Source organism: Gekko japonicus, unplaced genomic scaffold, assembly GCF_001447785.1.
Source record: "Gekko japonicus isolate JY-2015 unplaced genomic scaffold, Gekko_japonicus_V1.1 scaffold3715, whole genome shotgun sequence".
In the NCBI taxonomy this organism is placed as follows: domain Eukaryota; kingdom Metazoa; phylum Chordata; class Lepidosauria; order Squamata; family Gekkonidae; genus Gekko; species Gekko japonicus.
This window is the reverse complement of record NW_015173250.1, coordinates 46,989-66,731: the sequence shown is the minus strand read 5'-3', so window position 1 is coordinate 66,731 and position 19,743 is coordinate 46,989. Positions and strand designations below refer to the sequence as shown.

General features: G+C 48.0%; 1 protein-coding gene across 1 annotated transcript in view; it reads left to right on the top strand.

The window, feature by feature from the left end:
• KPNA3 (karyopherin alpha 3 (importin alpha 4)) overlaps positions 1-19,743 on the top strand; it is a 34,061-nt gene that overhangs the window by 12,830 nt on the left and 1,488 nt on the right. The window contains exons 10-15 of the mRNA XM_015422792.1: positions 1,293-1,424; positions 7,415-7,543; positions 10,531-10,635; positions 10,742-10,813; positions 10,910-11,072; positions 17,280-17,374. Coding sequence (XP_015278278.1) covers positions 1,293-1,424; positions 7,415-7,543; positions 10,531-10,635; positions 10,742-10,813; positions 10,910-11,072; positions 17,280-17,374 — 696 coding nt within the window. The remainder of the gene's footprint in view (positions 1-1,292; positions 1,425-7,414; positions 7,544-10,530; positions 10,636-10,741; positions 10,814-10,909; positions 11,073-17,279; positions 17,375-19,743) is intronic.

Sequence of the window (19,743 nt, the reverse complement as noted above, 5' to 3'; positions counted from 1 at the left end):
GTTCAAATCCCCAGTCCTCCATGGAAGTTCGCTGGGTAACTTTGGCCCAGTCACATATCGCAGAGCCTGACCTACCTCGCAGTGTTGTGAGTGTATTTTTTTAATGTCTGTGTTCTGCTGTTGGACCCCTTCCAAACAGTCAGGGTTCTTAATGGAGCAGCGTCTCTTTGATAGGAGGGACTGCTGCCGGACTGCAAAACTGGGCCTCCTTGGTGTATGCGTGGGCATTGCGGCCCCAGCATTTGGGGTTGCTTTCTTCAGCCAGTGCTTTGAACATTAGAAATTCATCTTGTTCCCACGTCTTGGGGCAACAGGGGCCACCCTTTGGTAAGATATGGTAGCATGTAGACCTGGTGCTTTCTCTGTGGAAATGTGTCTGCAGTGAGGCTGGCTGAGTGTTATTCCTTCCTTTGCTAGAATTTCCTTGAAGATAATTATATTATTGTTAGGACTATTTATTTATGCCCTGATTTTCTCCCCCATGGGGGCCCAAAGTGGTTTACATCCTTCTCTTCTCCCTTTTATCCTCACAGCAAGCGTGTGAGGTAGGTTAGGTTGAGAGGATGGAACTGGCCCAAGGTCACCTAGTGAGCTTCCATAGCAGAGTGGGGTTCCGAACCCGAGTGTCCCGGATCCTAGTCCAACGCACTAACCACTACACCACACTGGCTCGCAACAAATCTGTTTGGTGTGAATCAGGGCTATTTTTGGGCAGGAACGCACAGGAACGGAGTTCCGGCTGGCTCCCAAGTTGGCCACGCCCAGCAGGAACTCATTAGCATAATAGGCCACACCCAACAGCAGAAACTCATTAGGATTGGCTAAATCAGGGGTGTGTGGCCTAACATGCAAAGGAGTCCCTGCTACAAAAAAAGGCCCTGGGTTTTGACAACAAACAAGGTCAACAGAATAAGAAGCAAAAGGTGGGTGTGGCTGGATAACTACACTTCTGGTAACATGGGGGTGTGGCCTAATGTGCTAATGAGCTGTGCTGTCAGGGCTGTGGCCTATTATGCTAATGAGTTCCTGCTGGGCTTTTTCTACAAAAAGAGCCATGGTGTGAATCAACCAACACCACTTTCTAGAGCCTGTTCTGAGGCTGAATTCTGGAGCATTCCTTGAAGAGTATGAAGCATGGAATTTTTCTTGAGCAAAGGAAATGCTAAAAAGTTACATAATTAACGTATTGAATACTTTTTGCCAAAATTTTCAAATTGTCAAGTAAATGTTGCCCTGGCTTGAACATTTGCTGTAGTCTTACACTGACCGACAAAAACGTCTTTTCTGTGTAGATTCTTGTGGACACCGTTTGGGCTTTGTCCTACCTAACGGATGGCGGCAATGAACAAATACAGATGGTGATAGATTCGGGTGTCGTACCTTTTCTAGTTCCCCTCCTGAGCCACCAGGAGGTTAAAGTTCAGGTAAGCTTTCTTGTGGTGGGATGTTACAGCGGGAGTGAAATGACTCGTGTATTGCCCACGCCCAATCAATTTGTTATGGTTTATGTTAAATTTTATAATCTTCCTTTCGGCCTGTTGAGGCCTTCACAGCAGTTAAATTAAAGTTTGTCCTTTGTCCTGATTGAACATTATAAATACTGTGGACTTCAGTGCTGTTGTGTCAAGGTCCACCTTCAATCTTCTGTGCAGTGCCACATTGCGCAGGGCAACTGCCAGAAGCGCTCTTACAGCTACTTTAGAATTTTGCCACTCCGGAGGGGACCCCTCCCCCGCAGAGCTCCGTAGAAGCCGTTTTCCCGCCCAACGATCACGTGCTCTTTAGGGCGGAGCTCCCCCCTTTCCCTCAGTCCTTTTTCCGCTTCCACCTTACGAGGACATCTTCTCCCTCATAAGAACATAAGAGATGCCAATGTTGGGTCAGGCCAAAGGCCCATCCAGTCCAACACTCTGTATCACACAGTGGCCGGAAATACCAGTGCCATCAGGAGGTCCACCAGTGGGGCCAGGACATTAGAAGCCCTCCCACTGTTGACCCCTCCCAAGCACCAAGATGACAGAGCATCACTTGCCCCAGAGCCCCTATCTATACCTTGTGGCTAATAGCCACTGATGGACCTCTGCTCCATATGCTTATCTAATTCCCTTTTGAAGCCGTCCATGCTTGTAGCCGCCACCACTTCCTGTGGCAGTGAATTCCAAGTGTTAATCACTCTTTGGGTGAAGAAGTACTTCCTTTTATCCGTTCTAACCCGACCGCTCATCTAGTAGAGATTGTGAGTTTTTTACCCCACAGAGTTTCTTGTTCCTGGAACCCCTCTCTTCTTTCAAGAATGTCACGGAAGGCTTTATTCAAAAAATGTACCCAACGTGGAACAAAAACGACTCGCTCAGACGAGCATTTGCTTTGTCTTTTCTATTTGGGTGAGGCTCACAACACGACCGCGTGCAAAATCTGCCTCCAGTTTACTCTGAAGGCCTGATCAGATCGGGCAGCACGCTTGAAAGCAAGTTTATGGGGGAAAGCGGTCTCTTGCTCCAATAGCCCGATGGCAAAAACATCTGCCCTGGCAGAGCAAACTAAGTCCTTGCCTTCAAAACCACCAGCCACAACCAATCAACGTGCGAGTCCACCATCGGGTGTCTCTGTTCCATTGGTTCCAGGGACTGAACTGAAGCGTTGGGCCCATTGGGCAACGATGCACATCGGAACCCCTGCCTAAGAAGGCCCATTCCAAAATTAAACATAAACATCGGTCCAGTTCCAAGCCACCACCAGAGTCAAGCTCTTCGGTGCCAGCCAAGTTAACTTCAGTTCCGACGGAACAGAAGGAGTTCTCCCCACTGTGAACGCCTTCTCCGCACGCCTCTGAGCCAGTGCAGTCTTTCTCAGAGGGAGAAACAGGACTGGGCTAGGCCGCACCTACAGTTCCAGCAGCGAGTCGATCATTAGAGGAACCATCCTCCCCGGCACCATGGAAGAATCCTCTGCCGCCACCTCCTTGACAAAGCTAATCCTTATAATTTCCCCTCGCCTAAACCGCAGGACTGGGGTGAGAAAAGTGCCTCCAGAACCGAGGCTCTCTTGGCCACGGAGCAGTGAGGCATTGGGTCCGCCAGTTTTTGTTATCTTTCTGCCATTTGTCCTTGACACCCTGTGGAGCAGATTCTGGGAGCTGACTCTCCTTCTGGCCTGGGCTGAGGTTTGCCACCAGACCCTCCCCCCAATGACATGGTAGGGGACCCTGATCCAGTTTCACCAAGCGAAGATCTGAAACTCTGTGTAGAGTAGATGTTGTGAATGGCCAAATCATTAGAGATGTAAAATTTCTGGAAATTTTGAAGCTCGGAAAAAAAAACCCCAGTTTTTTTCGGGGGAAAACAGAAATTTTCGGAAACATTGAAAAAATGCTACATTGGCATTTCTTTTGTCTTTTCTAGATTGAAAGTCATTCTGTTACTTTAGGAACATAAAATATGACTATGGACATTTTTACTTGGCATGAAATTATCAAAACTAGCATATTAAAAATATAGTGTATCCAAACAATTATTACAAACAGAATACCCACCCACATGCAAAAACAAAACTGAAACCTTTTTCTTTTCTTGTGACAATAGCACCTCCTAAAGGAAGAAATGCATCTTGTTCTTGCATTGGAGAGTTCAGTTTGTAACCTAGGACTTGCTTGTCCTCAGTGCACAGAAATTACATCAATCTGATACCATATATATATTATGGCCTCTAAGGAGCTCTGCGGGGGGTGGCTCCCCCCCACCTGGAGTGGTAAAATTCTAAAGTAGCTTCAAGAGAGCCTCGGGTGGCTGGCCTGCACAAGCGCGGTCCCAGTGTGCCCACACAGAAAATACTTCGATGAACAAGAGTTACAGGCAGGGGTCATTTCCTGCAGGAGCACACAGGAGCGGAGCTCCGGCAGTAAAGAGCCCAGGGGGCGGGCACATGCAACAAGCCCCACCCCCTGCTCCCAGCAGCCCTCAGTCAGAGCAAGAAGCAGCCAGGTAAGTTGCAGAGCCCCCCCCGCCCCCCGGGTCTAAAACAGTCCAGTGGCACCTTTAAGACCAAGTTTTATTGAGGCACAAGCTCTCCCTCCTCTGTGAGGGACAGATCTGCACTTTCTCCCCACCCCTCCAATAGCTAACAATCCAAAACAGTCCAGTGGGGCTTGAGCGGTGGGTGTTGCCTTCTGACACACTTCCAGTGATTTCAAGAGGTGTGGCATATGCAAATAAGTTATGCTAATGAGCTCCTGCACCTCTTTTTCTACGAAATGACCCCTGGTTACAGGTAAGTGCAACGCTATTTTACCCTCATGACACAGCTGAGGTGGGCCCTTGGAAAAATGTATGCTGAAGGAGTCTTTTGACTTAAGGCTTGTTCTTTTCTGCTTTCTGCATATGAGAAACTAAACCAGGCTGATCTGTTCATGTCATTGAACTGGTTTTATTCTGGTTTCCCTTTTGCTTCGGTAAACTTAACCTCGATTCTGTACATGGAAATTTTGGGGAGAAATCCATCTCTGCCTGTCTTGATGCTGAGTGCGTTTTCTGTGGGCCAGTCCACACACAGCTTGTTCTGTCAGTTGTTGTCACGGCTCAGGTGGGGTGTCACCTGACGCTGCCACCACTCTGGTTTTAGGATCCCTTGAGAAGGCCCAGAGCACCCTCCCAAGACCTTCAGACCTCCCTTATTTGGCCGAATAATAGGCATGAGGACCAGGCAGAGTAAACAACAAATAAAAGGTTTATTTTACAGGAGGTCAGTCAAATGTGGGAAACAAACAAGGTGCAAGAATAATAACGATGAGTGGGTGAAGAGAAAAGAAACCAAATGCCCTAACACAACTAGACTCACAGTCCCTAGTCCACTGTCTCAGTTGGGCCTGAGTCTACTCACCCTGGGTGAGGGTCTCTCCCAGCAGCAGCCTTCCTTCTGGCCCTGCTCTCTTGGAAGAAAGAACAACTCTTCCTCTGTACCAGCTCTTTTATTATAAGTCCCCTTTCTCTGTGATTGGCTAAAATTGGCGCCAAAACCTCTCAGGGGCTTCTGGGAGTTGTAGGCCTGGCCTCCTCCCACTGCTAGTCAGGCTCCCAGGCCTGCTAGGCCTTTGCTTGCACAGCCCAGATCATGACAGTTGTATATACTGTACAGAAGCTGGCTTTGCTGGAAGCCAGCCTTTGGTGTGGATGCTTACATAGCCGTCATGCCCAGGACCTTGATGGGTTAACCAGAGCCTATGTGATGTCACTGTGTAGAAGACACATATTGGTTGCCACATGCCTTGTGTGAATTTGCCCACTTCCCGAACTGGATGTGTTTGGATATTAAGCCAAGTGTCATAACATTGAAAAAACACAGAACTCTTCATAACGTATTAGCATTCAACCCATGTTAATTAGCTGTTAATATATTAATTGTAGCCAAAATTATGTACATGTAAACAAAAAATCTTGAAAATATTGCATATGCTCCCCCCAACTTTCCTAGTTTTTCCATCAGGGAAAAATTGAGAAAATCCACAGCCTTTTTCATGCTGTACATTTGGAATGAGCGAAATGCTTCATGAGACAAGGTTTTCCTCGCTTAAAAGGAGAAAATACTTCATAGGAGGCTTTTTTCAGTGCTGTCCCGTATTGCCCAATTTCTCCAGATATTCTCATGCTAGGCATTTTGAACGTGAAAAACCTTGCCCTTCAGAAGGATTTTACTTGTCAAAAGAGAAAGTATTATCCCTAAAGTGTTTGCATTTGGGGTGGGGTGTTCCTTGGGCCGTCACATCTTTATATGACCATTCTGTCACCCGATCCAAGCAGACTTCAAACCTACACACACCTGGAGGTTTGGAGCGCCTGGAGTGGGGATTGCTTGGTTATGGGGGCAGTCGACCCCGGAGTCCCAGAGAGGGGAGCACGTCTAGCGGGGGGATTGGCTTTGACAACTGAGTCGAGACCCAGGGTACAAGATGGAGTGTTGCTTGCAGCACGTGATAATAACGGGGCGGAGGGTAAAAGAAACAAAAGTTTGGGATTCCTGGGCCTGGAGAGCGGTGAGAGAAGTCCAAGTGAAGTCAGAGGGGAGTCTTCTGATTGGGGCAGGAGGTGCATTTGAGGCAGGACGGAGGTGTGCCCGGAAGGAAGGAAGGAAGGAAGGAAGAGCCGAAGAGGAAGGGTTAGAGATCAGTGAGGCATCTGCTTTGGGGGTAAAATTCATGAAGATGCAGGCTGAGAGCCTGTGTTGTAGCGGTTAGTGTTGGACTAGGATCTAGAAGGACCAGGTTCGAATTCCCCATTCTGCCATGGAAGCTTTGCTGGGAGACCTTGGGGCCAGACACACGCAGCCCGACCTGCCTCCTGGGTTTGTTAAGAGGATAAATGGAAGACAGGAGATGGACGTATGCCGCTTCAGAACCCCATCGGGGAGAAAGGCAGGGTAGAGGTCGAGTAAATAAACAGAAATAAATTAACGCAAGTGGCATCTTGATGGGAACAAAACTGTTTAGAATTGTCAGTTGCAGAGCCGGTAGTGCTCGAAGGGGGGTGGTTCGCTTCTTCCTGGGCTTTTCCTTCGTGCCAGGAGGACCCCACACCCCTTTGCGTAGCCAAGGCAGGTAACCATTGCCCTTCAGGGCTATGATTCAGTTGTCGTAAAAGCGGCCTGCCCTGGTCCAGCTGGCCCAGTGTGAAGCTGAGTAGGGTCAGCCCTGGTTAGTACTTGGATGGGAGAAGACCAAGGAAGAGTCCAGGGTTGCTACGCAGAGGCAGGCGATGGCAAAGCCACCTCTGAACATCTCTTTGCCTTGAAAACCCTACGGGATCACCATAAGTCGGCTGCGATGGCACTATATTTTTTGCCATCAAATCACAGCTGACATATAGTGACCCCCGTAGGGTTTTCAAGGCAAGAGATGTTCAGAGACGGTTTGCCGTTGCCTACCTCTGTGCTGTGACCCTGGTGCTTTATACACACACACACGCACAGTTTATGCATACGTACGAAGCTCCTGCCTGTTGCCTTGCATAATCTGCCTCCTTTATCCTGCAGATACCCTCCAGAACAACGCCTAGACAAAAGCTGCCAGACCGACTTGGATTTGGCAGGACAGGTGGGCTGGGCCCCAAGCCAAAGGGATAGAGAGTAAAACGGACAAGATGGAGGCCGGGCAGTCACGGCAGTCGAGCGTAAACGCCTGATCAAGGCTCGCTTGTCACCCGTCTCTTGCAAAAAAAGGGAAGGGTGGATTTAGGTGAGCATGGCTTACCTACGCAGGTCTAGTTGAAGATTCAACATGCAGTTGAGGAAGGCGCGTAAACTTGGTGCTTTCTCACATAACTCTCGGTTTGCGCACAGCCTACGTGCCGGCACGGCATATGGACCGGCCTAAAAAGGGATGCATGAGCGGCCTTTAAAAATGTTCCTTGTATTTCTTCAACCCTAGACGGCAGCACTGAGAGCGGTCGGCAACATAGTCACCGGTACCGATGAGCAGACGCAAGTCGTTCTCAACTGTGACGTCCTGTCGCACTTCCCAAACCTTTTGACACATCCGAAAGAGAAGATCAACAAGGCAAGTGCTTTGGCTGTCTTTAATGGTTTTAAGTCTTTCTGTCCTGCGTTCTGTAGGCAAATAGAACAAGAATCCTTATTCTGTGCGCTCTGTATGAAGTGGTATATCTTCACACTGCAAAGAGTGACACGCACACAGACCCCAGTTCCAAAGAAGGCTAGCGTTTACACCGCTTTTCTCCTACTGTCAGAAAATAAAACGAAGATTCGGCAGTTCTTTTCCATATCTCAATAAGGGGGGAGAATTCTTCCTGCACCGTGAAACATTTGCTTTCAGAGGGCTGCATTTTGCTCTTGTGTTCAAAGATGCCAGGCGAACTCCTTTTCCCAGGCCATTTTACATTCCACTGTAGCAGAGCATATCACCCTATTCAGTACACTGTTCCCACAAAACATCACTATTCTGTCATAGCAACTAACTCAAGTAGGGAGGTGGCAGGGCAGGGTCCATTGTTGTGGGGGTTTTTTAATGCCAGCTAATGTGTTGAATTTTGGAGCTCTTGGGAATTGGGGTTAGAGGGTGAAGAGTCACGGTCACTCTTTTCAGATAACTTTCCTTTGTGTTTGACATGTAAGAGCAAGCAGAAAGTCCTCTTGACTCTGCTAAGCATGAGACATGAGGACCGTGCTCATCAGCACCTGTCACCCACCTGTGTGTGTTGTGCATCTTACAGCATGTGAGGTTAAATGTGAGGCATGTTTTGTATATCTAAGAGGAAGAACAGGCTGTCACGCTGGCTTGCGGGATAGGCTGATACTGTCGTGGCCTAGGTGGCACTAAGCCCTAATACTATCATCTACCATTACTATACAGCCCGCCAGTTAGAATCTGCCTCTCAAGCCCTGCTGGCTATGTAGTTTGGTGTAGTGGTTAAGTGCACGGACTCTAATCTGGGAGAACCAGGTTTGATTCCCCACTCCTTCACTTGCAGCCGCTGGATGACCTTGGGCAAGCCATAGTTCTGTCAGAGCTTTTCTCTCATGGACAGTCCTCTCAGAGCTCTCCCAGCCCCGCCTACCTCACAGGGTGTCTGTTGTGGGGAGGGGAAGGGAAAGGAGATTGTAAGCCGCTCTGAGTGAAGGGCAGGGTATAAATCCATCCTCCTCCTCTCCCCCCCCCCGCCTCCTCCTGGCTAACCTGGTGCCTACTTTACTTTCCGACAGGCACCAGGCCAAAACACATCTTTCTACCCAGGCTTTTAATTAGGGGGTTTATCCTATCAACCTTTTAATAGTCTGCTTCTCTTGGATGATAGCCATTGTGCTGCTTAGGTCCAGTGTCTTGTTTTTGTGTTAAAGGTAAAGGTCTTTGTTTTTGTGTTACGATGTTTTTATTTGTAAGCTGCCTTGAAGGACTCTGAAGAGGTGGCATATACAATAATACCCTGAATAAATTACTTTTCTCCTAAGTACATAGGATCACTTTTAGCTTTTTTTTAGTCTCGTTCCTTACAGCTTTGCATCTGGGGTGTCCTCAGTCTATAACACACAAAGGCTTCCTCAGTTAAATTTAAGAAATATTTTTCATACTATAAATTTGCATCTGGGGTGTCCTCAGTCTATAACACACAAAGGCTTCCTCAGTTAAATTTAAGAAATATTTTTCATACTATAAATCTCTTTACTACACAAGGAATGTAGCAGAGGTAGTTCTGAAGAAAGGGTGTTTGTTTCAGCCCCTCATTAACCCGAGGCTGTGTCATTCCCGATGGCCTCTGAAGGTGACTTTCTCTTACTTTTTGTCAATTGCTTTGAAGAACCTGTTAAGCCTCTAAAAGTCAGGATAAAAATCAGCTCATCATTCAGCCTGGTGTTGCTGAGATGCTTCTTTCTTGCTTTTTACCTGCTAAGAATACTACTCCCAAGTTGGACACATTAACTGCCCCCCCCCCAACCACAAAGTAGGAATGGGACCAATGCTCCCTCTAAGCTGTGGGGTCTTGTGAGCAAAAATTGTACTTTGTGAGCTGCTTGCATTAAAGTTCTGAGCGAGTGATTTAGCTACTGCATAAATTAGAAGAAGAGAAGAGATTGGATTTATGCCCCGCCCTTCACTACCCAAAGGTGTCTCAGAGTGGGTTACAAACTCCTTTCCCTTCCCCTCCCCACAACAGACACCCTGTGAGGTAGGTGGGGCTGAGAGAGCTCTGACAGAAACTGCTCTTTTTCACGAAGAAGAAGAGATTGGATTTATACCCCACCCTTCACTACCCAAAGGAGTCTCAGAGCGGCTTACAAACTCCTTTCCCTTCCCCTCCCCACAACAGACAACCTGTGAGGCAGGTGGGGGCTGAGAGAGCTCTTGACAGAAACTGATCTGTTTCACGAAGAAGAACAGATTGGATTTATGCCTCGCCCTTCACTACCCAAAGGTGTCTCAGAGAGGCTTACAAACTCCTTTCCCTTTCCCTCCCCACAGCAGATACCCTGTGAGGTAGGTGGGGCTGAGAGAGCTCTTGACAGAAACTGCTCTTTTTCAAGGACAGCTCTTGTCAGAACTACGGCTTGCCCAAGGTCATCCAGCCAGGTGCAAGTGGAGGAGTGGGGAATCAAACCCGGTTCTCCCAGATTAGAGTCCGCGCACTTAACCACTACACCAGACAAGTTAGTTTGCTCTGGAGCCATCTTTCCTGAGCCAAGACAAAAATGGGTGAGCCGGAGGCTAAAAAAACTGTGAACTAGCTCACACTAACGCAGCTTGGAGGGAACACTGATTATGGGACTGGGTTTTTCACCCACACTGCTTCTGCGCTCTTTTTGCCATGTGTGGAGGCGAGCATCCGGATTCCTGCTCCTGGAACTTGACACGGCCTTGGGTATCGGACCCACTTCAGGCTTCGTTTCCTCGTGTAGGATGCCCGTTGGCCCCAGATAAGGATCGCATCCTTGAGCAAAGAGATCTGTTTCCGGAGTCTCACTTTATTAACCCTCCATGTTTCTACCTGGCTGTAGCCTGAAACTAAGTACAGGTTCTGTTTTTGGTTACAGGAAGCGGTTTGGTTCCTTTCCAATATCACGGCAGGTAATCAGCAGCAAGTTCAAGCTGTAATAGATGCTGGACTTATACCGATGATCATTCATCAACTGGCTAAGGTCAGTTGGATTTCCAGACTTCCCTCGTTCTTTGTTAAGTCAGCCCAAGGTCTGTGGAAGCCTGCAAACCTTATCTTGCTAATAAATCGTCTGTTATATCCTCCAGGGAGACTTTGGCACACAAAAGGAAGCTGCCTGGGCAATTAGCAACTTAACAATAAGTGGAAGGAAAGATCAGGTAGGTGTGTCCCTCACTGTGACTTTTAAGTTAGTTCATTTTAAGAGCCTTTTGATTACGCTTCTGTCATTCTAAATGCTTTTAACTGCTGTTTAGGTCGAATACCTTGTCCAGCAGAGCGTAATCCCGCCTTTCTGTAACTTGCTATCAGTCAAAGACTCTCAAGTGGTGCAAGTGGTTTTGGACGGGCTGAAAAACATCCTAATAATGGCTGGCGACGAGGCAAGCACAATAGCAGAAATTATTGAGGAATGCGGAGGTAAGATTTCTGGATGCTGTTCGCTGGGAATGGTTCTGGCGCGCCCATCCGTTCACTTTTATTTTACACATTTTAATCACAATTTATACATACAGTGTACCTTGTTTAAACATGTATGGAGTTTTTTTGTATTTTTCGCGTGCGTGTGTGCACCTGGAAGTCATGGTGACCTCTGGTGACTGACCCTTACTGGGGGCCTGGAGGATATTCAGAGAGGTGGCTGAATAAAACCTGCCCCAGACCTCCCCACTGCTGGAATTCCAAGGAGGTCTCCCATCCAAATACTCGCCAGAGTCGGCCCTGCTTAGCTTCTGAGATCTGATGAGATCGGGCTTGCCTGGGCTATCCAGGTCAGGGCTACAGACATATGGTTAATGTGCAGGTGGTGCATATATTTTTACTGGGAAAATTCAGCACGAGGTTGAAAGTCATGAGAAAAGAAAGATTCCCATATTCAATTTGCACAAATTGAAGAGGCCAATCAAAATAGGGATGTTCAGGAGTTTCTGTTTCGGCAACTCACAGACGGACGCACACCATCAAGCTCCGATGGGTGCGTTTGGATCGGGGCGGCAGAGAGGGAGATTGGATTCATTCAATCGCCTCCTGAAGCCCTTGTAGGGGCTTCTAGCCTGGAGCGCTGGAGGAGCCGCACCCGAAACCATGGCTGGAGGTTTGAGGCTTCTCTTAGCTCCATAAGGCCCCGCCTCCCTGAAGCCAGCAATGGCGACGAAATGTTACCGGACCAGAGCATGCAAGGACCTAAATCAAAGTGACTTTCCCTATTATGAGAATACTCAGCGGCAAAATGTAAGTGAAGAAGTTTCGAAAAGAAAGACAAACGAAAAGCGGGTGTGGGAACCAGCAGAGAGACGGCAAAGCTCCACAGTCAGAAAGGGAGGGGGGAACCTCTCGGAGGGGGGAACCTCTCGGAGGGGGAGGAGGAACCCTACCCTAGAAATCAGCGTTAAAAGTATTGGAATGAGAAGCTAAGCCGAAACTCTACTGTTAGAAACCCATCCAATTGACTCTGAGCGCAGTGGGCTTTACTATACATCACAGAGAAGAATCTTAGAACTTTTAAAAACTTTTACCTTAATGTAAACAATGATGCAGCGAGGGGGGGAAATGGCGACCAGAGTCAAAGCGACAACAGGAACTGCCAGCACAACATCACTGGTCACAAGATCAGGAACTACTTCCGATATTGCTGGTATGATTTCTGAAGCCTTGCGCCCCCTGCTGGACCAGCTGATGAACCTCAACAAGAAATTTGATGATTTGCAACAAGAACTGAAAGAGACTAAAGTAAGATCAAAGAAGACTGTCCAAAAGCTTAAAAAGGTTGAATGTAAGTCCAGAGAATTGGACCAAAGAATGGATGTAGCAGATAAAGAAAGAGCTTCTGAAAAGCAACAATTATTACAACTACAGATGGAAAGATCTCTCTAAGTTCTGAGATTTCAAGGGGTCCCAGAAAAACAAGACGAGAATCTAAGAGAGATCCTAAGTGAAGCACTGGCCCCCCTGATCAATAGCAAACCTGAACTATAACAAGCAGATACAGATATGATTTACAGAACATATTCAGAGTTTGTGAAGAAAAATAATCTTCCAGGGGAAATATTTGTTAAATTTGCAAGAAGATCAACAAGAGACCTAATACTTAAAGCAACAACCAGGACAATATTAAGAATCCTAGAGGAAGACATAAAAGTGCTGAAAGATGTTCCATTTGAAATATGGAAGAAGAGGAAGCAATACAGAAATATTACAACATTTCTCCAAGGAAACAACATTCAGTATTGATGGATTTTACTGGAAGGACTTATTTTCAACTATAACGGTAAAAAGGAAAAAATTTACTCTCTCACTAAAGCGGATTCATTCTTGAAGCAGCATCAGAGCTCAACAATGAAGGAGAAAGCAGGGGAAGAGAAGGCCACAGAAGAAAAAAGAGAACAACAGGAGATAGCTAGCGACAGTTCCCCTTCTACATCTGTGTCTTTGGGCGAAATCTTCGACTCTGACTCTGAACTGGGAGCGGCTGCCCCCAGATCATACAAGATTAAAATCCCCTGGCAAAAGAAGAAAAAGCGCAAAGAGAAGAAGACACCTAAATGAAGATCTAAGATTTTTTTCTACGTTAAGCTTTATAGAACATATATATTATTGCTCATATGTGTTGTTAGAACCAATTAATATTTGTTCTTTCTATTTGAATACTTTATATTTGAAAGGTAAACGATATATTGTAACATAAATATATAGGGAAGTATCTAAAGCGAAAGATAGGTTATTATTGAACCTTGCTACTCTGAATTTGTAGTGTGTAATTTGTAGTTATAGTATAAAAGCAATAAAATATTTAAAATATTTTTAAAAATAGGGATGTTCTGGTTTCTTTATATTTCCATTTATAGCCTTCCTTTCTTACTGGGACCAAAGGCAAATTACCATTGAAGCGGATCCGGAAATTACAACTGGTGCAGAATGCGGTGGTGCGCCTACTAACGTCAACGCCTGTGCGGGCTCACGTTAGGCACATGGTCTGCCAACTGCATTGGTTGCCAGTTGAGTGCCGGATTCACTTCAAGGTGCTGGTTTTGACCTTCAAAGCCTTATACGGCCTGGGACCAACACATCTAAGGGACCACCTCTTTCCATATATGCCTCGAAGAGCACTACGCTCAAAAGATCAATGCCTCCTGGTGGTCCCTTGTCTTGCCTCAGCCAGGGCCAGGGCTTTCTCTGTCCTGGCCCCAGCCTGGTGGAACATGCTCCCTATTGATACCAGGGGCCTGTGGAATGATCTTTAATTCTGCAGGGCCTGCATGACGGAGCTGTTCCACCAGGCCTTTGGTTGAGGCAGCGGGCGCCCATCTATGGCCTCCCTGAGGTTGCTGTCGCCCATCTGTCACTGACCACCAACAACTGGCCATTAACCCACTGCACCATCAGGCCAGAATTTATAGCCAGCTTATGCTCTTCCAAGCTGTACCCATTGTTTTTAAGCGTTATAATGTTTTATTGTGTTTTAATGTTTAATGTTTTAAACTGAAATTGTGTTTATTTCAATGATGTTGCCCGCCCTGAGCCCGCCCATGGGGTGGGTGGGATATAAATGCCAATGATAAATAAATAAATAAATAAAATGAGTACCATTAAACCCTCCCCACACTTTTCAGTCATTCAGTAGGCGGATTACAAGATACAATAACATTTGGTTCTAGGGGCAGAGATTCCTAGGAGGACAAAATGATGCTGTTGGTGTTGAGACAAAAGAGGCAGCGACCTTGTGAAATCCAGTTGCATCCCTTATTCGTGGTAGCAGGAGTCATCTCCTGCTGATTCCCTGGGTTTCCAGCGCAGCTTGGCCTGTGTGACCTCGGGCTACCTTTTGTTTGCATCTTGTTGCCCCGTGATTTTTTTGCAGGAGCCCCTGCAAGTCCGCACACGATAGGCCCTTTAACAATAGCGGGGCGAGGGGCTGCCCGCAGTATTCTCTGCTTTGCTGCTCCGCATCCAGGATCCAGAGGGCTGCTTCCAACCTGTTGGCAATAGGCCGGACTTGTTTATTTACATTCTTTGTAGTCCGTCTTTCTCACTGGGACTCAAGGCGGATTACACAGAGTGAGTCAATACAATCAACAGGACGGTGACAGTCAGTAAGCCTGGTGGAACGTGCTGCCACGTGAGATCAGGGCACCGCGGGACTTTTTTTTTTTGCTCCGCAGAGCTTGTAAAATGGAGCTGTTCAGCCAAGCCTTTGGTTGAGGCTGCGGGTGTCAAGCAAAAACAGCTCGTTCTCCTCTGCTGAAGACACCATCTCCATGCAGCCCAGATTAAATTAACCCAGAGTACATCGACACTGGTATTGGTGCAAACTGGTTTTAAATGCCTTTTTAATGTTTTTAATTATTATGTTTTGTGTTGCCGAATGGCCAATTATTGTGTGATCCACCCTGAGCCTGTTCGCGGGGAGGGTGGAATATAAATTAGAAGTGTGATCCACCCTGAGCCTGTTCACAGAGAGGGTGGAATATAAATTAGAAAAATAAAAAAATAAACAATGGAAACAGGATTTGGATTGTAGTACCAACCAGAAATCCGAAGAAACAGAACTGAAGCACTGCGTTAAGTGTTAACATGACACATTTGATGATGCAAAATTAACATAGGAGGGTCCAGTTTACAGCAAACTCTACACAATAGTGTAGACTACAGTCCCTAATACTTTGGCCAAATAACTTGCTGCATAACCTGCCTGCCTTGGAGAGTCCTTAGGGGAGGTGATTCACATTATGAATTTTTAAGTTTACCCCAGTGAGTTTTAATTGGCCACATATTACATTGATTGTGGTAGAGTCTTGTTTGGAAATGCATGTTGTGTGCTCGTGAGAACGCTGCAGTTAGCGACTGCTCGTTCAAAGATGGATGGCTCCGTGCTTAGGGTTGTTGTTCAGAATACAGTGTGGAGTTGACCGTGCCTCTTCTCTGTCATGATTTTAAGTTGCGGAGCAGGCGAGATCTTCCTCTGTGGGTTCACCTTGTTCAAGGTGGGACAGGGGAGTTGCATGCCGGGGTCTTGCCTCCTTGGCTGCTGCTTGCACTGTGAGTACTTGGCCCACCCGGTTTCTGCGGTGGTGCAAACCTTTGTAGTGCTCCGGCTCGTTCATTTTGTAGTCACTGACATCTCTGAACTGTTACCAAAGGCACATGGAGCTGCGTAGAACAAATCCCAGCCTGGATGTTCCTGAAGTATTTGTGGCTTGTCACCTCTTCCCAGTTATGGTCACAGCTGGGAGGGGCTGTGGCTCAGTGGCACGGCATCTGCTTGGCATGCAGGAGGTCCCAGGTTGAATCCCTTGCATCTCCCTAAGGACCACTGGATGTGTGATGTAGAAGACCGACGGTCCTGGGGAGCTGCCGCCAGTCCGAGTTAGACAATATTGGCCTCAATGAGCCAATGGCCTGACTCAGAATCAGGCGGCATCCTGTGGACCTGAGTCCCTGCGGCCCTCTCGCCCCCGCCCCCATTTGTCCAGAAACAGAAAAGTCCGAGAGCATCCCCAGACCATGTGCCAGACCTATTTCAGGGGGAGAACAACTCCTCCAGAGCAGACCGAGCACCCAGTCTTGTACCAGCTTCAGTTCCCGACCCGCAGGGGTAATTTCCTGCGGGAGCGCACAGGAGCAGAGCTCCGGCAGTAAAGAGCCCAGGGGGCGGGCACATGCAACAAGCCCCGCCCCCTGCTCCCAGCAGCCCCGGGCCATGAGGAGCAAGAAGCAGCCAGGTAAGTTGCAGTGGGTGTTGCCTTCTGACACACTTCTGGTGATGTCAGGGGGTGTGGCATATGCAAATAAGTTATCCTAATGAGTTATGCTAATGAGCTCCTGCACCTCTTTTTCTACAAAATGACCCCTGCCGACCCGTATTTAATTTTACTTTGGGGATTAAGCTTCAGTTCGACACACACACCCCTTTGCATTCAGAACCAGCACAAACCACTGCCCCCTGAAGCCATCCTGGCCCAAGCAGTTCAGAACAGAAGTGTCAGACTCATTTGCTGTGAGGGCCCAGGTCTGCCATAAATGTCACTTTGTCGGGCTGGGCCACGTGTGCCATAAAATGTAATGCCAGGTACCGGAGATATAAATTTTATAAAAGACACCAGCAAAACCCAGTTAACGATGATATTTTTTAACTCGAAATACAAACGAAAGCAATTGATTCCTAGCAGTGGAAGCAATTGAATTACTGGGCAGCCCCCCCAACAAAAGCATTTCATCATAATGCGAGACTGGGTTTTTTCCAAGGGATACCATAAATGGGGGGAGTACCTGACATTTCCATACATACGAGTTGCTTGAGGGCCAGCTAAGAGCCCTGGACGGGCCGGTTCTGGCCCCCCGGGCCTTATGTTTGACACCCCTGGTTCAGAACGTCTAAAGGTCTCAAACCCGCTGTGAGGTCAAGGGGAACAACGACCAGATCACCTTCTTGACAACGTTGTACAGGACTCTGCGAGGTGTACCTGGGGCCTTTCCATCTCACGGACATAGTCGGAATATAAGCCACACTTTTCCTAGCGTCCTTCGTAGGACTGGAAACACTCATACAGCGGAGGCAAGTGCCTTCAGGCATTGAGTGATTTTAAGAGCCGACTAATGTTCTCTCTGCCTTTGTGTTTTCCTCTTGACCAGGGTTAGAGAAAATTGAAGCACTGCAGCAACACGAGAACGAGGACATCTATAAACTAGCGTTCGAAATAATAGATCAGTATTTCTCTGGTGACGACGTAAGTACCCCTGCGGCTATTAAAAATACAGTGAAGAGTAGTTTGAAGTGTTCTGCGAGGATGTTGTTTTCCGTCTTAATAGCGCAGATGGGTTCGCCCTGAGAGCTGTGAACCGAGGTCACATCGATTGTTGAGGCTTAGAAGCATCCGTGGCGAGGGTGGGAGAGCTCCAGTTGGGGTCACAGAGATGCCGTATAGGGAGCTGCATGTTCCCCCATCACAGGGTCAATAGCTTGGGATGGGAGAAGTAGTGTTGACTGGGAGCAAAAGGTTAACTTCCACCCGTGTGCCGCAACCCCAGTTCAGACTACATCCACGCACCCCACAACACCTTGCAGTTCTGTTAACACTTTTTCTAAAACTGCAGGAGATCTGTAAGCAGTTCAGAGCTCTAGACTATGAGGAAAGGTTAAGGCGCTTAGGGCTCTTTAGCTTGGAGAAACGACGACTGAGCGGTGACATGATCGAGGTTTATAAGATTATGCATGGGAAAGAGCAGGTAGAGAAAGAGGTACTTTTCTCCCTTTCTCACAATACAAGAACTCGTGGGCACTCCATGAAATTGCTGAGCGGTCGGGTTAGAACGGATAAGAGGAAGTACTTCTTCACCCAAACACATGGAATTCACTGCCACAGGAAGTGGTGGCGGCTACAAGCATGGACGGCTTCAAAAGGGAATTAGATAAGCATATGGAGCAGAGGTCCATCAGTGGCTATTAGCCACAAGGTATAGATAGGGACTCTGGGGCAAGTGATGCTCTGTCTTCTTGGTGTTTGGGGGGGGGGGAACAGTGGGAGGGCTTCTAATGTCCTGGCCCCACCGGTGGACCTCCTGATGGCACTGGTATTTCTGGCCACTGTGTGATACAGAGTGTTGGACTGGATGGGCCTTTGGCCTGATCCAACATTGGCATCTCTTATGTTCTTATGACCAAGCTTTTGCATCTAGCTCGGCATGCAGAGATCTTTGTCTCCAGTGCTTTGCAAAATGGCCACTTTCCCCTTTCCCTGTTGAGTGATTTACCTGGATTTCAGTAAAGCTTTTGATAAGGTTCCCCATGACGTTCTGATGGGAAAACTGGAAGATTGTGGGCTGGACTATAGGACAGTTTGGTGGATAGGGAACTGGTTAGAGAACTGCACCCAAAGAGTGGTGGGCGTTACATCAGATTGGAGGGAGGTGTCCAGCGGGGTGCCGCAGGGCTCGGTTTTGGGCTCTCTTTAAATATTGGAAAGGCTGTCATTGGGAGGCAGGCAAGGAGTTGTTCCAGTTGGCAGCAGAGGATAGGACACGAAGCAACGGGTTCAAATGACATGCAGAAAGGCATCGGCTGGATATTAGGAAACACTTTTTCACGATCAGAGTGGTTCAGAGGCGGAATCAGCTGCCTAGGGAGGTGGTGAGCCCCCCTTCACTTGACAGCTTTCAAGAAGAGGCTGGACGGATATTTGTTCAGAGATGCTTTAGGCTGGTCCTGCACTGGGCAGGGGGTTGGACTGGATGGTCGGTATGGCCTCTATGATTCTATGATGAGCAAGGCCTTGCAAGGTAGAAACAGCCAAGCCCCAGCTGCTCCTGAGGCTCTTTAGAAAGTTGCTTCATCTTGGGTGGAATGGGTGGTCTTCCAAATGCATGCCTGCCGTTAATGCTCTGGCCCCTGGGTCTAGGGGGTGAAATTGGTGGTGGGAGCGGAGCCTCTCCAGCTCTTCTCTAAGGCCTGAGTTGTCAGCTTTCTCACGTACAACCTGCCGCCCCGTTCATGAGCTTGTGGGGCACGGTTGATGCTGAACGACTTCCCGGTAGCACTGCTGTCGTCTGTTGTTTGTTCCCACCCACAAAGAACCAAGAATCACCTGGCTAGAGCAAGGGTCCCCAACATGGTGCCCACGGGCGCCGTGAAGCCTGCTGTCCCCTTTCCTGGTGCTCACCAAGTGCTTTTTGAAAAGCCGGCAATGCCAAGTGGGGCTCCTACCCAGCAGGGCTTCTGCTTGGCCGTTGGAGATCTGATTCACTGCCATCAAGATTAAAATGTATCAGCAGCAGCTGCTACCACAGTGTTGGTTCTATCTATATATCTAATTCCGAAGTCGCCCCCTGGTGTGCGGAAACTTATTTCTGCACATCGGGGGGACCTGGAGGGGAGGGAGAGTTTTGTGCACATGTGGGGCAGTCCCCAGGTGTGCACAAAAATCAGAAACCCTGTAAAAAATATCGGGGGGATGTTTAATTCCCCCCCGAAACTGACAGAGCGTCCCCTGCGCATGCGCAGGGAACGCTCTGCAGCTGGCCTCCCGCCGCCGCCACGGAGGGGGGGAAAGAGAGCAGCGAGGAGCCAGGGGTGGGGGTGGGGAGAGCAGCGAGGGGCGAG